Source organism: Manihot esculenta, chromosome 8 (assembly GCF_001659605.2).
Source record: "Manihot esculenta cultivar AM560-2 chromosome 8, M.esculenta_v8, whole genome shotgun sequence".
Classification (NCBI taxonomy): Eukaryota; Viridiplantae; Streptophyta; class Magnoliopsida; order Malpighiales; family Euphorbiaceae; genus Manihot; species Manihot esculenta.
The window spans coordinates 38,094,188-38,108,446 of record NC_035168.2 but is presented as its reverse complement, the minus strand read 5'-3'; the positions used below and the strand labels follow the sequence as shown (position 1 = coordinate 38,108,446).

At 33.2% G+C, this 14,259-nt stretch overlaps 1 protein-coding gene and 1 pseudogene across 1 annotated transcript; both read right to left on the bottom strand.

Annotated features, from left to right (window-relative positions):
- Positions 1-3,557: 3,557 nt before the first annotated feature.
- Positions 3,558-4,453, bottom strand: LOC110621638 (germin-like protein subfamily 1 member 13). The gene is made up of 2 exons (XM_021765906.2): positions 4,265-4,453; positions 3,558-4,102 (listed from the first exon to the last, which is right to left on the bottom strand). Exons 1-2 carry the CDS (start codon positions 4,383-4,385, stop codon positions 3,558-3,560), a joined length of 666 nt encoding a protein of 221 aa, XP_021621598.1. The 5' UTR covers positions 4,386-4,453.
- A 6,941-nt stretch (positions 4,454-11,394) lies between these two features.
- On the bottom strand, positions 11,395-12,510 carry LOC110621486 (annotated as a pseudogene).
- Positions 12,511-14,259: the final 1,749 nt, after the last annotated feature.

The window sequence follows — 14,259 nt, the reverse complement described above, 5'->3', positions numbered from 1 at the left end:
ATTTTTAGACTTGAAATGTGGCACCTATGTATATATCCTTGCTTATAAATTGGAAATTAAAACTTAAGCTGCAGAACAGTTAGTTAAATAACTTTATAAAATGTTTGGGTAAATATTTACTTTATTTATAAAAATTAAATTATTAATTTTATTTTAAAAAAATGATCGAATTACTTATTTTATTAAATATTATTAATTAGTGTAATTGTATTAAGAGGTAGTTGTTGCATTAAGAAATTCTTGCATTATTATCAAGCACAGCAGTCCAGTCTAATGGCGATGGAAATTAAATTATTAAAAGTGAAGTCACTGGAATCAATACCGAATATCCAAGATTTGTTGCCTTTCTATTATGGACTCCTAATCCTGAAATGGATGGGATAACTTGAGCTGACTATATATTTTAGCATTGGACTTAACCACTCATTACTTTATATTACAACTAGGATTAGGATTAGGATTAGGATATATATAAGGACAATAATGAACCCTTAATTAATCATAATTATTTATTCATAAATGAAATTTTCAAACTGTTGTGTGAATTTCATTGGGTCTCTCAAGCTTAGGGCTTCTATTGTCCTATCAAAAATTCAATGTCCCCAAATTATAAATAAAAAATCATAAAGTTGACGGTTTAACAGAAGATTATATATATATCCAATAGCATCTAATTCAGAATTTTTTTTTTTACTTGACCAAATTCAGAACTTAATTTGGACATATTATATATATAAAAACTTACGTGTTCCCTTATTTAAGGCATAAATTGTTGAATATAATTAATAAAGTTAAATGATCCCACATTTAAAATTTATTAGAGAATATGAAAAGATATGTTTGTTGGTTAAAAAAATGTGTCTATTATAAAAAAATGTTTCAGTTATCTTAATAATTGTTATAAACAGATATATCCCAAAGATATATATGTGGACTTTATAATTATTAATTCTTCTCCCGCTCTTTTTGGTATCATTGCACAATCCGTATTAATTTCCAGTTGATATTTTTAAGAGTCTCATCCGACGACTCCTCTTCCTCCAACTTTCCTTCTTCTTAGACTCCTTGAGTATCGATGGAAACTTCCTCCCTTATCCTGAAAATCATAAATGAGACATTTTCTCAAAACTTATACTACTTGAGAATAGTCTGCAACCTTTTAGTGTATTGGATTATTTGCTCGTTATTTTGATTGTTGAAATCTACCTCATTGATCCTAGAGAATGTGTTTTATCCACTGTCAGGAGTGGAAGAAACGATAGCGCCTTTATTGGTAGCAGTCTTAAAAACAGCTCGTGAATTGTCAGCTATCTTAAGAAAGGAATGAATAAAAGATTTCTTTTTAAGAGAAAGGTAATAAGAGACTGGCTTTAATTCAAATCAACAAAGAGAATTCAATAAATTTTCCAGCAATAGAACTAAATGATGTAACTAAAATGAAGTTGTGCCGTGATTTCAATCCTACAAGAAAGAGAATGTGAGGTAGTTGGTACATACGACAGCCACTCCAATTGATAGGAGATAATTAGCTTTTATACTGTAAGAATATGGAGTTAATTATGATAATATCCTGAAAATTTGATTGGTATCGGCTAATTGACAGGAGATTCGTGATTATAAGTATAATGGAAATCTGATAGATAGTAGCCATTAACGGTAACTTTTCATAGTGTCTCGCCATGTATTTGAAAGTGTGAGTCTTGACGAAAAGCTGAGTCCCGAAGCGTCCGAAACTTCTTTCTCTTCTGTAGGACTGAGTATCATCTTATCAGACTCTTATCATATAACTTTGTCTTTGAGTACCGGTACATGACTTATTTTGAACAATTATTGTATAATAAGAAAAATTCTATGTGGTCCTTTACTTATTTAAGTTATAAATGGCATGATATAGTTAGTACAACTAAATGATCACATCTCAATTTCACATGTAAAGTTTATGAGAGATTCTAAAAAGGCATGTCTTAATAACTGTTATGAAAAGTTATGTTCCAAAGTTATGTATGTTGATTTGATAACATTATGAAATTTTATGTCTCAAAAGACATGTCTGTTGGCTTGATAAATATTATAAATAGTTGTGTCTAAATTAAAATTATAAATACATGCACCGATTATATTATTTTTATAATCCACTTTTATCAATATTTATTTTTTATTTACTGCTTATCTCTCCTAAACACTCAAAATATTTTTTTATTTTATTTATAAGTGAATTTATTGATTTTATACCAATTCTAAGAAAAATCTGTCGTATAGTATAAAATATTTTTTTATTATTTATTTTAACATAAATCTTTTTTTTATTTACTTAATTAATAAAAAAAATATGATTTCTTTACCACGTTTGTTTTGGTTACGTACACCTGGTAAATAATTTCCTGAATCAAGTATTTTTTTTTTAAAAAAAAAAAAAAAACCTGTCATATTTGATTGAGTGAAAATTAAATAGATTTTTTATTATATCAACAATATCAATTTAGATAATGATCAGAATGATTGGATGATTCGAACCAAATTAAAAAATGAAAAATTAAATTCATTATTTTTCTCAATTAAGTAAGAGAATGTTTATTTTTCAACATATTAAACATCTAGGTAAAGTTTTCTTTTATGATAAAAAAAAAACGATAAGTACATTTAGGCAAGAGCTTGCTGAATAATATGATTTAAGTGTTTGGATTAAACTAAGTTATCTTGCCACGTGGTTATTAAACTAAATTAATTTATATTTATTCATAGCTATAAGTAAATATATAAGGATTAAATCATGGACGTTGATGCTGCACGAACCCAATCCAACAGTTGCAGGCTAGAGATTCACTTCAAAGAGAGCAACGACGTCGTTAGGGAGAGAAATTCCCTGCTTTAATTTGCAACAACTATCGAAATCGAGTTTCTTTTACGCATTAATTAAATACTGAATTCTAACCGCATATTCCATTTTCCTCGTCTTCAGCATCTAATTAACCCTTTTTTTTATGTTATGTTAAGCTTATCACATTATTAATAAATTAAATGAATATTCAGAAAAAAAAAAGGATTAGCTGAGATAAATCTTGATCATCAACCTTTTCAATAATCAATATAAATTAACAGTAGATGAAAAACGTTTAGTAATATTAAGTTTATCATTTCCCTTTTAATAGTTTCAAGAAGATAAATAAAAAAGTTAAACTCAAATCAAAATTGTAAGAATCATTTGATTCTTAAATAATCTGATTGGATTGTTAGTATGATTCAATATTTCTCTCATACACTTTTTTTTCAAGAGTTTCAGTCAATGACATTTTAATTAAACGGTATAATCCAAAATAAACCTACTTAAATATATACGGCACACTCAAAAGTTTCTTTATTGAATTGTGATAGGCACAATACATTTAACAGAAAAGATATTTGCTCAATTATTGAAAACATGAACATCACATATAACTAAATATAAATAATTTTTATTTAGACTGAGTTTATATGAACTCATAATATAAATACATAAGGTATTTTACTATTTATTTATATCATGAATTTACATGAATTTGGTCTATATAAATACTATTTTATGCATTTGCAAATAGTTTCTGCAGTTTTTCTACTGTATAATTATCCAATTGGAAGGCCTTAGCTAGAACATCAGGATTAATGGGTGGATTAGGCCCGAAAATTGCATTTGCTATGGTGATGACACCTGGGTTTTGGCTGCTTAGACCAGCAAAGGCAACTGCATTCGTTTTTGCAATGTTAAACTGGAAGTGGATGAGACCAATTGGAAATACAAAAACATCTCCTGGGTATAAGACTTTGGTGAACAAACGATTGGGGTTGGATGTGACAAAGCCAACATAAAGGGTGCCCTCCACAACTACAAGGATCTCTGTAGCACGAGGGTGAGTGTGGGGAGGGTTTAAGCCACCATTGGGAGCAAAGTCTAACCGAGCGAAAGAAATACCAAGAGTGTTAAGTCCTGGTATTTTATCAACGTTTACGAGGGTGACATTTGATCCAACTCGGTTTCCTGTAAATGCTGGAATATTGAGTCCCGAAATAGAGAAATCACCGGCTACAGTAAGGTTTGGGTTCTTGCAGAACTTTCCATTAACAAACACTGCATTAATATATAAAAAAAATTAGCATCAGTATGGCCATTGGAGATGCAAATAACAAAATAAGAAAAAAGATATCTACAGAGGAATACTATTCTTTATAGGATTAAATACTGTGACAGAAACGTTAAAAAAAAAAAAAAAACAAAACTTGATATGTATACCAGCATTCTCGGGTTCGGGGGTTGCAACACAGAAGTCCTGGAGAGGGCTAGGGTCAAAGGCAGAGGCAAAAGAGAGAGCCAAAGCAAAAGCCAATAACCCAAGGAAGTGAAAGCTATTCATTTTATTATGACTACTTTCTCTAGCTAGGCTGTAGTTGTTGGGCTGAAGATGTGAAAAATGTTGAATGAATAGATGAGTATTTATAGGTGAAAGTCGGCTATTTTCTATTTCACCAATTAAATGAATATTCAGAAAAAAAAGGATTAGCTGGGATAAATCCCGATAATCAACCTTTTCAATAATCAATATGAATTAACAGTAGATGTGATAAGCATAATTTAGTCACATTTTTATTATATTTATTATTGTTTATTTACACATTTTCAGCTTAATTTATGATTTTTATTTTATTTTTACAGAAAAAGAAGAAATTGAAAAAGTACAGAAAATGACAGAAAAGTGATTTGGGTCAGTAATTTGCCCAAATTACTGCCCAAATCAAGCGGAGGAAACAGAGACAGAAAGCTGAAAACTGGACTGATTTACAGGAAGTGATTGGGGCAGCGATCTGTCCAAGTCACCGCCCCTATCACACTGACAGCAAAAATTGACAGCAGAGCGGAAAATTATTCAGAAAACAAAATTTCGAATTTTGAGAAGCTCAAATCCAACTCAATCACTGCCAACACAATTCCAAGAGCCACGAAAGAGTTTCTCACCTAAGGAATTCCTTTTGCAATTAAATTCAACATTAAAAGAGGAATCAAAAACCAAATCAAGAAGGGATTTCAAAACCCTAGATGGATGAAATTCTTCAGCTATAAAAGAGCAGCCTCCAAACTAGCAAAGGGGCATCTCATCTTCAGCAATTTTGTAGAAAACACAACAGCTTGTCTCCTTCTTTTTTTTCTTCTTTCTTTTGTGATTTTTGTCCACCATGAGTGGCTAATTTTCATATTTTCTAGTTGAAGTTGAAAAATTCAGATTTGTGATGAATTGGGAGATTTAAATCTCCATTGTTAAACTTCTATTTATTTTCAATATTTATGCTATTTGACCTTTCTATAATTGTTGTTTTGCTTTTAGAATCAATTTAGGCCTATTGCTTTTAATTGCTTGAGTAACAATTGTTTGAATAATTTAGGTCCGTAATTGCTTAGATTATTTAAACACACATTTAATCAAGTTGCATAATCTAAACTTGACCACGCGGTTGGCAAGGTTAGAATTAGGTTTCTCTAAGTCTTAATGCAGTTAACAGTTGTTCGATGCTAAAAGCCCCAAAGACGTTCCTTGGCAACTTGTTAACTAGTGTTTGATTAGCGAACGTTTCCTAATCAAACTAGAACTAAGGATGAATTTGGATTGTGAGAAGCGTCTTCCACATCCTGAACTAATTTGTTGGAATAAATAGGAGCGTTAAAGAATCAATGATCAATTCTAAACAATCTGAAATAGATCCATACTTCAACTAGAAGCTTTTCTCTTATTGATTTACTCATCTTTAAATTATTTGCTTTCTATTGTTAATTAGCTTTAGTACATCTTCAAAATAAAACCCCCTCTTTTATTTACTTGTTATTTTCTTAACCAAGTCATTATTAGGAAAATCCATAGTGTCAATTCCCTGTGGTTCGACCCTATTGCCACTATCCACAATTTATTTTGTTGATTGTTTAATAGGTTTATTTTTGACGGTTTCGACAACCGTTTATCAAAAATTGGCGCCGTTGCCGAGGATTTGATCTAACTAACGTATTTTCCTTTTATGACCAGGGCTGATCGTAAAGTTCTTCTTTACGATCCAGAAATTGAACGCACTGCCAAGACCTTACAAGCATGGCTACGGTAAGTATGTCTTTTCTCTCTTCTCAAATTTCTGAACTAACCTCTATTGTGAGAAATTATGGTATAGGTCAAGCTCAACAAGTTCAACAACTTCAGCGAATCAGACCATGTGAGATTTGCACATATGTAGGACACCCAACTGATCGATGTCCTACACTTTATGAGGATTACCAGCAAGTACATGCCTTTGGAGGATTCAATAGCCAACCAAGACATGATCCCTACCTGGATACCTACAATCCATAATGGAGGGACCACCCGAATTATGACTATGCAAGGGCTGACTACTACCAAAACTATCAAGCCCAAGCAACACCTCAAAACTCCAATATGGAACTTGAAGAGATGGTGAGGAAATTGAAAATTTCTGGGAAAATTCTCCAACAGCAAGTGGATCAAGCGGTCAACTCAGTGAACGCGCACATATTAAGAAGAGAGGAAGAGCTTCAAGATCTATGGGACGATGACGAAGGTTCCTAAGAAACAGACCGAGCTGTTGAGTCTGCTGCACAAATCACCACTACACTTGAAGCTGAACCAGCTACTGCCCAAACAACACTTGTTGAAGCTTCTGCCTCCCAAGAGATAGCTCCTGCTGTCAAAAATATTGAATTTATTGCTGTAACATTTTCTACACGTACTGTCCAAACTGCCGAAGCAAAGACAGCAACTGCTGTCGAACATGCCAAAGCCCCTGCTGCAGATTTTTCTGTACCAGCAGAATTTTCTGCACTAGCAAATTCACCCACTGCCACGCCTGCCACTGCTGAAATTGCACCAGCAATTGCTGAACCTGCTGTCCAAAAATCAGCAACCTCAGAAATTACCCCAACTGAACTAGAAGTTGTTGCACTTGCTGAACCAACGACATACATCACAGTACCAACATCTGCCAAAGCACAGTTTGCAACCCTTGCTGCTGTCCAAAAATCAGCCACTATTGTGTTTGCCCAAACCGCACCAGCCTCCAAACAGCCAGTTGAGACAGATGACAGCCTGCCCAAATCACTTCAGCAAGCAGAAAATAGGATGCCTAAACCAGTTGGGCAAACAGCTCCTGAACAGCCAGCAAAGAAGCAACAAGTGGGACAAATGGCTTCATCCTTGAGTAAGCTTAAATCACAAGGAAAGCTACCTTCCCAAACTGAGATAAATCCAAGGCAAAATGCTAGTGCCATCAATTTGAGGAGTGGAAAAGAGCTACAAGACAGCAAGGCTGAGAAATTGAAGAAACAGGCTATGGAGGAGAATCTGCCAGAAAGTGATCAGGGCAGTCGATCTGCCTAAATTACTGACCCAATCACTAGGCAGACTGAGCTGCCCAGCAGTGATCTGCCCAAATCACCAGAGAAGGATCTGCCCAAATCAACAGTCCAGGCAGAGTCCAGTCACAGGCAGAAAGCAGACCAACAACCAGTGGAAAAATTTAAGGTATCTCCTCCCTTCCCAAAGAGATTTGCAAGGTCCCAAAAGGAGAAAGAGGAGGAAGAAATACTTGAGACACTCCGCAAGGTATAAATCAACATTCCCCTATTAGATGCTGTGAAGCAAATACCAAGGTATGCCAAGTTTCTCAAAGAGCTATGCACCAATAGGAGGAAACCTGCTGAACATGAAAAGGTAAGTGTGGGGGAATGTGTCTCAGCTGTCATTCAAAGGAAACTTTCCACCAAATGCAAGGATAGAGGAATATTCGCTGTTTCATGCAAAATAGGCAACGTTAGGATAAAGAAGGCCATGTGTGACCTTGGGGCTTCAATCAATGTCATGCCCCTTTCTATCTTTACCTTGTTGAATGCAGGCACACTCAAAGGCACCAGCATTGTGAGCCAATTAGCTGACCGATCCGTTGTCTATCCCAAGGGAGTACTTGAAGATGTGTTGGCACAAGTGGACCAACTAGTCTTCCCAGCTGATTTTTATGTCATTGACATGGAGGAAGACAAGAGCAATACCACCTCTGACATCTTACTTGGGAGACCATTCTTGAGCACAGCAAGAACAAAAATTGATGTGCATGATGGCACATTGACCATGGAGTTTGAAGGAGAAATTATCAAATTCAATGTTTATGAAGCTATGAAATTTCCTAAAGATGTTTCTCCTGTTTATGGCCTTGATGTCATTGATGACTTAAGCCAAGAAATCTTTGATTTTGATCTAGATGACTCGCAGCAGCACAAAGACAGACCAGACAGTGATTTAGGCAGTTTCTGCGAGTGATTTGCCCAAATCACTAGTGCAGACAGACCCCGACTTGCCCAAATCACTGGAGCAGACAGACATGACAGAGGGTGATCTGCCTAAATCAATAGGAGATCTACCCAAATCAACCAGCAGACAGCAGACAGCAAACCAGAAGACAACAACCACCCTAGATCTGAAGACTCTGCCCGGACACCATAAATATACCTACTTGGAGGCTGGAAATACACTTCCAGTCATAGTATCCAATCAACTCAGCCAGCAAGAAGAGGAAAAACTCCTAAAGGTGTTGAGGAAACACAAGAAAGCAATTGGGTGGACCTTGGAGGACATAAAAGGCACCTCAAGACTATTTAGTGGAGGCTCATCTCACCAGAATCAAGGACAGAATGCAGCATATGGAGCACTTGCTGCAGCTGCTGGTGGACCATTTTCTGCCCCACCACCATGACAGACAGTGATTTGGCGAGTGATTTGCCCAAATCACTGGCCAAATCGCCCCCCGATCAGGCAGTCCCTTTCCTTCTCCTTATTAATTTTTTCATATAAATGTTTAACCATTGAGGACAATGTTTGGGATAGGTGTGGGGGTATTTACTGTTAGGTGTTATATTTTTTTTCGTTCACATTATCTTTTTGCTTTCTTTTTGTTTCTTTTTGCATCTTTTTGCCCCATAAACACACACCAAAATTTTTTTTCACACATTTTTCACTTTTTGCACACACACACAGAATTTTGACTTAACTTTTTGCTCTACTCAGCATAGATAACAAGGTTAAAAGAGCTTTCTATCTCATGACCCCATTGATTTTCCACCCCTTTAAGCCTAAATTGAATCAATTATAGTGTGCTACCTTCATTTTGGAAGTTATTTTCTTGAATTGAATCTCTAAATTTGCATTGGTCAAGGGAAATAAAAATATAAATACATGCAAATAAAAAGTTAGTGTAACTCCCTATGAGCTGAATTGCCCAAACTATTATGAAAAGAAAAGGAAAAGAAAAAAACAGCACAAAGCACAAATCATAAACCTGTTCTAATGGCCAAACAAGCTATGAACAGAGCTAGTAGCCACTTGAACAAGTGACTAACTGAGTAACCGGGGGTGGGTATCACCAATATGCACCTTCGCGTAAAAAGATTAGTGATTTTTTCAGGCAAGAATAAAAGTGTTGCTGAATAAAATAAAAAGCTCAAAGAAGGGCAAGTCACTCTTAGATATTGCATTGAGCTTATACAAATAGAATAAGCATGATTGAATCAAAAACATTTCCTTTGACCATGGTAGGTGAAGGGAAACAAGGAAAAGAGAGAACAACCTTGGTGCATGTACTCTATACTGTAATACTTCAATTTAGGAGTCTAGGGGGCTGATCAAGTGGTACTTAGGCTCTAAAGAAAAAGGGGCTTGATTGACTAAGTTGTTTGTTGCTTGAGGACAAGCAAAAAGCTAAGTGTGGGGGTATTTGATTAAGCATAATTTAGCCATATTTTTATTATATTTATTATTGCTTATTTACACATTTTTCAGCTTAATTTATGATTTTTATCTTGTTTTTACAGAAAAGGAAGAAATTAGAAAAGTGGAGAAAAAGTGCAGAAAATGACAGAAAAGTGATTTGGGTCAGTAACTTGCCCAAATCAAGCGGAGGAAGCAGAGACAGAAAGCTGTAAACTGGACTGATTCACATGAAGCGATTGGGGCAGCGATCTGCCCAAATCACCGCCCCGATCACACTGATAGCAAAAATTGACAGCAGAGCGGGAAATTGTTCAGAAAACAGAATTTCAAATTTTGAGAAGTCCAAATCCAACTCAATCACTGCCAACACAATTCTAAGAGCCACGAAAGAGTTTCTCACCTAAGGAATTCCTTTTGCAATTAAATTCAACATCAAAAGAGGAATCAAAAACCAAATCAAGAAGGGATTTCAAAACCCTAGATGGATGGAATTCTTCAGCTATAAAAGAGTAGCCTCCAAACCAGCAAAGGGGCATCTCATCTTCAGCAATTCTGTAGAAAACACAGCAGCTTGTCTCCTTCTTTTCTTTCTTCTTTCTTTTGTGATTTTTGTCCACCATGAGTGTCTAATTTCCATATTTTCTAGTTGAAGTTGGAAAATTTAGATTTGTGATGAATTGGGAGATTTAAATCTCCATTGTTAAACTTCTATTTATTTTCAATATTTATGCTATTTGACCTTTCTATAATTGTTGCTTTGCTTTTAGAATCAATTTAGGCCTATTGCTTTTAATTGCTTGAGTAACAATTGTTTGAATAATTTAGGTCCGTAATTGCTTAGATTATTTAAACACACATTTAATCAAGTTGCATAATCTAAACTTGACCATGCGGTTGGCAAGGTTAGAATTAGGTTTCTCTAAGTTTTAATGCAGTTAACAGTTGTTCGATGCTAAAAGCCCCAAAGACGTTCCTTGGCAACTTGTTAACTAGTGTTTGATTAGCGAACGTTTCCTAATCAAACTAGAACTAAGGATGAATTTGGATTGTGAGAAGCGTCTTCCACATCCTGAACTAATTTGTTGGAATAAATAGGAGCGTTAAAGAATTAATGATCAATTCTAAACAATCTGAAATAGATCCATACTTCAACTAGAAGCTTTTCTCTTATTGATTTACTTATCTTTAAATTATTTTCTTTCTATTGTTAATTAGCTTTAGTACATCTTCAAAACAAAACCCCCTCTTTTATTTACTTGTTATTTTCTTAACCAAGTCATTATTAGGAAAATCCGTAGTGTCAATTCCCTGTGGTTCGATCCTATTGCCACTATCCGTAATTTATTTTGTTGATTGTTTAATAGGTTTATTTTTTACGGTTTCGACAACCGCTTATCAAGATGAAAAATGTTTAGTAATATCAAATTTATCGTTTCTCCTTTAGTAATTTCAAAAACATAAATAAAAAAATTAAACTCAAATCAAAACTATAAGAATCATTTGATTCTTAAATAATCAGGTTGGATTGTTCTCATACACTTTTTTTTCAAGTGTTTCAGCCAATGACATTTTAAGTAAATTGCAGAATCCAAAATAAATATACTTAAATATATATGGCACACCCAAAAGGCTCTTTATTGAATTGTGATAGACATATCAAGAATACATTTAACATAAAAGATACTTGTTCAATTATTGGAAACATAAACATCACATATAACTAAACACAAATAATTTTTATTTAGATTGAGTTATGGACTCATAATATAAATATATAAGGTATTTCACTATTTATTTATATCATGAGTTCACATGAATTTGGTTTATATAAATATTATTTTACGCGTTTGCAAATAGTTTCTGTAGTTTTTCTACTGTATAATTATCCAATTGGAAGGCCTTAGCTAGAACATCAGGATTAATGGGTGGATTAGGCCCGAAGACTGCATTTGCTATGGTGATGACGCCTGGGTTTTGGCTGCTTAGACCAGCAAAGGCAACTGCATTCGTCTTTGCAATGTTAAACTGGAAGTGGATGAGACCAATTGGAAATACAAAAACATCTCCTGGGTATAAGACTTTGGTGAACAAACGATTGGGGTTGGATGTGACAAAGCCAACATAAAGGGTGCCCTCCACAACTACAAGGATCTCTGTGGCACGAGGGTGAGTGTGGGGAGGGTTTAAGCCACCATTGGGAGCAAAGTCTAACCGAGCGAGAGAAATACCAAGAGTGTTAAGTCCTGGTATTTTATCAACGTTTACGAGGGTGACATTTGATCCAACTCGGTTTCCTGTAAATGCTGGAATATTGAGTCCCGAAATAGAGAAATCACCGGCTACAGTAAGGTTTGGGTTCTTGCAGAACTTTCCATTAACAAACACTGCATTAATATATAAAAAGTTAGCATCAGTATCCATTGGAGATGCAAATAACAAAATAAGAAAAAAGATATCTACAGAGGAATACTATTCTTTATAGGATTAAATACTGTGACAGAAACGTTAAAAAAAAAAAACAAAACTTGATATGTATACCAGCATTCTCGGGTTCGGGGGTTGCAACACAGAAGTCCTAGAGAGGGCTAGGGTCAAAGGCAGAGGCAAAAGAGAGAGCCAAAGCAAAAGCCAATAACCCAAGGAAGTGAAAGCTATTCATTTTATTATGACTACTTTCTCTAGCTAGGCTGTAGTTGTTGGGCTGAAGATGTGAAAAATCTTGAATGAATAGATGAGTATTTATAGGTGAAAGTCGGCTATTTACTATTTCACCAATTCTTCTTTAAGAAGCTTGTTGAATGATCAACCTTCATTACATCATCCCTCCTGGACTGCTTCAACAATTCAACTCTCTCAAGCTTATGCCAGAGTTTAATTTTTTATTTTGATATTTTATTGAAGTCAAATAACAGCAGAAAAAGTAATTGCATATTTTTATTCTGAGTTTTAGGCTCAAAAATCTTTAGGGATTTGTACAATAATTTTCATATTTAAAAGCTTAAATCAAGCTATTAAAACGTTAATCATTAATCATTGTAGTTGCATTAAGAGATCCTCACATTTAAAAATATATAATTATTTTTATATAAATATTTCTAATCTATTGACTTAGATTACTGAAATGGATGTATAATTAAGGAGGAGTGGTTGGATTAATGAAATGGGTGGGATAACTTGAGCTGACTATTCTGGTATTGGAATCACCAACTCATTGCTTTATATTATAACTAGGAATAGGAATATATAAGAACGATAATGAACCCTTAATTAATCATAATTATTCCAAAATGAAATTTTCATAATGATCACCTTCTTGATTGAAATGTATTATTTTCTCTACTGTATTTTTTATTTGATTATTATTTCATTGGGTATCTTAAGGTTAGGCTTCCATGCATTTATATTTTATTTTAATAGATTATTGTCTTGTCAAAAATTCAATGTCTCGAATAGCACCTAAACCTAATCCAGAACTTTCCTTTTTTTTTTTTTCTTTGTCTTGACCTAATCCAGAACTTACTTTGGACATATAATATATATAATCCTACTTGGTCCATTACTTATTTAATCCATAAATCTCTTTGTTTATTTTGTTAGTTAATCCATCGAGAATATGATATACGTCTACGTATTCGGTTTAAATAAAAAAATCGATTAAGTCGAATTAATTTAAAATTTTAATTTTATTTTTTATTTTATTTATTTCAGTTCAGTTCGGTTTTTAATTTTAAAACTTTTGATTATTTCGATTTGATTTGATTTTAATAAAAAAAAATTAAAAAAATCAAATCGAACTCATTAGTGATAATAATATATTATTTTTAATAATATAGAGAAATTATATCATATTAAAATTAAAATATTCTAATTAAATTTTAATATATTAAAAATAAAGTATAAAAAATAAAAAAAAATTATTAAAAATTTAAATTCATCAAATTAAATCATCAAATCAATTGATTTGATTTGATTTTTGACCAAAATTGGTTCGCTTTCATAAATATCAAAATTAATTTTTAATTTATTCAATTCGATTCGATTCCATGACTAAACATGATCAGTGAATTTATCTTTGCTAATTTCAACTTTGAATTTACCACATTTCTTTTGGTTACTATTTATTTTCTGAATAAGTCTTTTTCATGAAAAAAAAATCCAAGAAAATATTAAATGAAATTTTTTTAATTATATCAATACTGTCATTTTAATTATATAACTAAACAATTAATCTATTCAATTTTAAATTAAATCAAAAATAAATAATCGAAATCATCATTAATTTTTCTCAACCTAGCAATGAGCATATTTCAATTTTCACGTCTTGAACATCCAAATATATATATATTTTTTTTATGTTAAGAAAATGACAGATAAGTATATTTTACAATATTTTTTTGGCAAGAGCTGGCTAAATAATATGATTTAAGCCACTTGATAAAACCAAGTTAAACTTAATTAATCACATCATTAATATTAA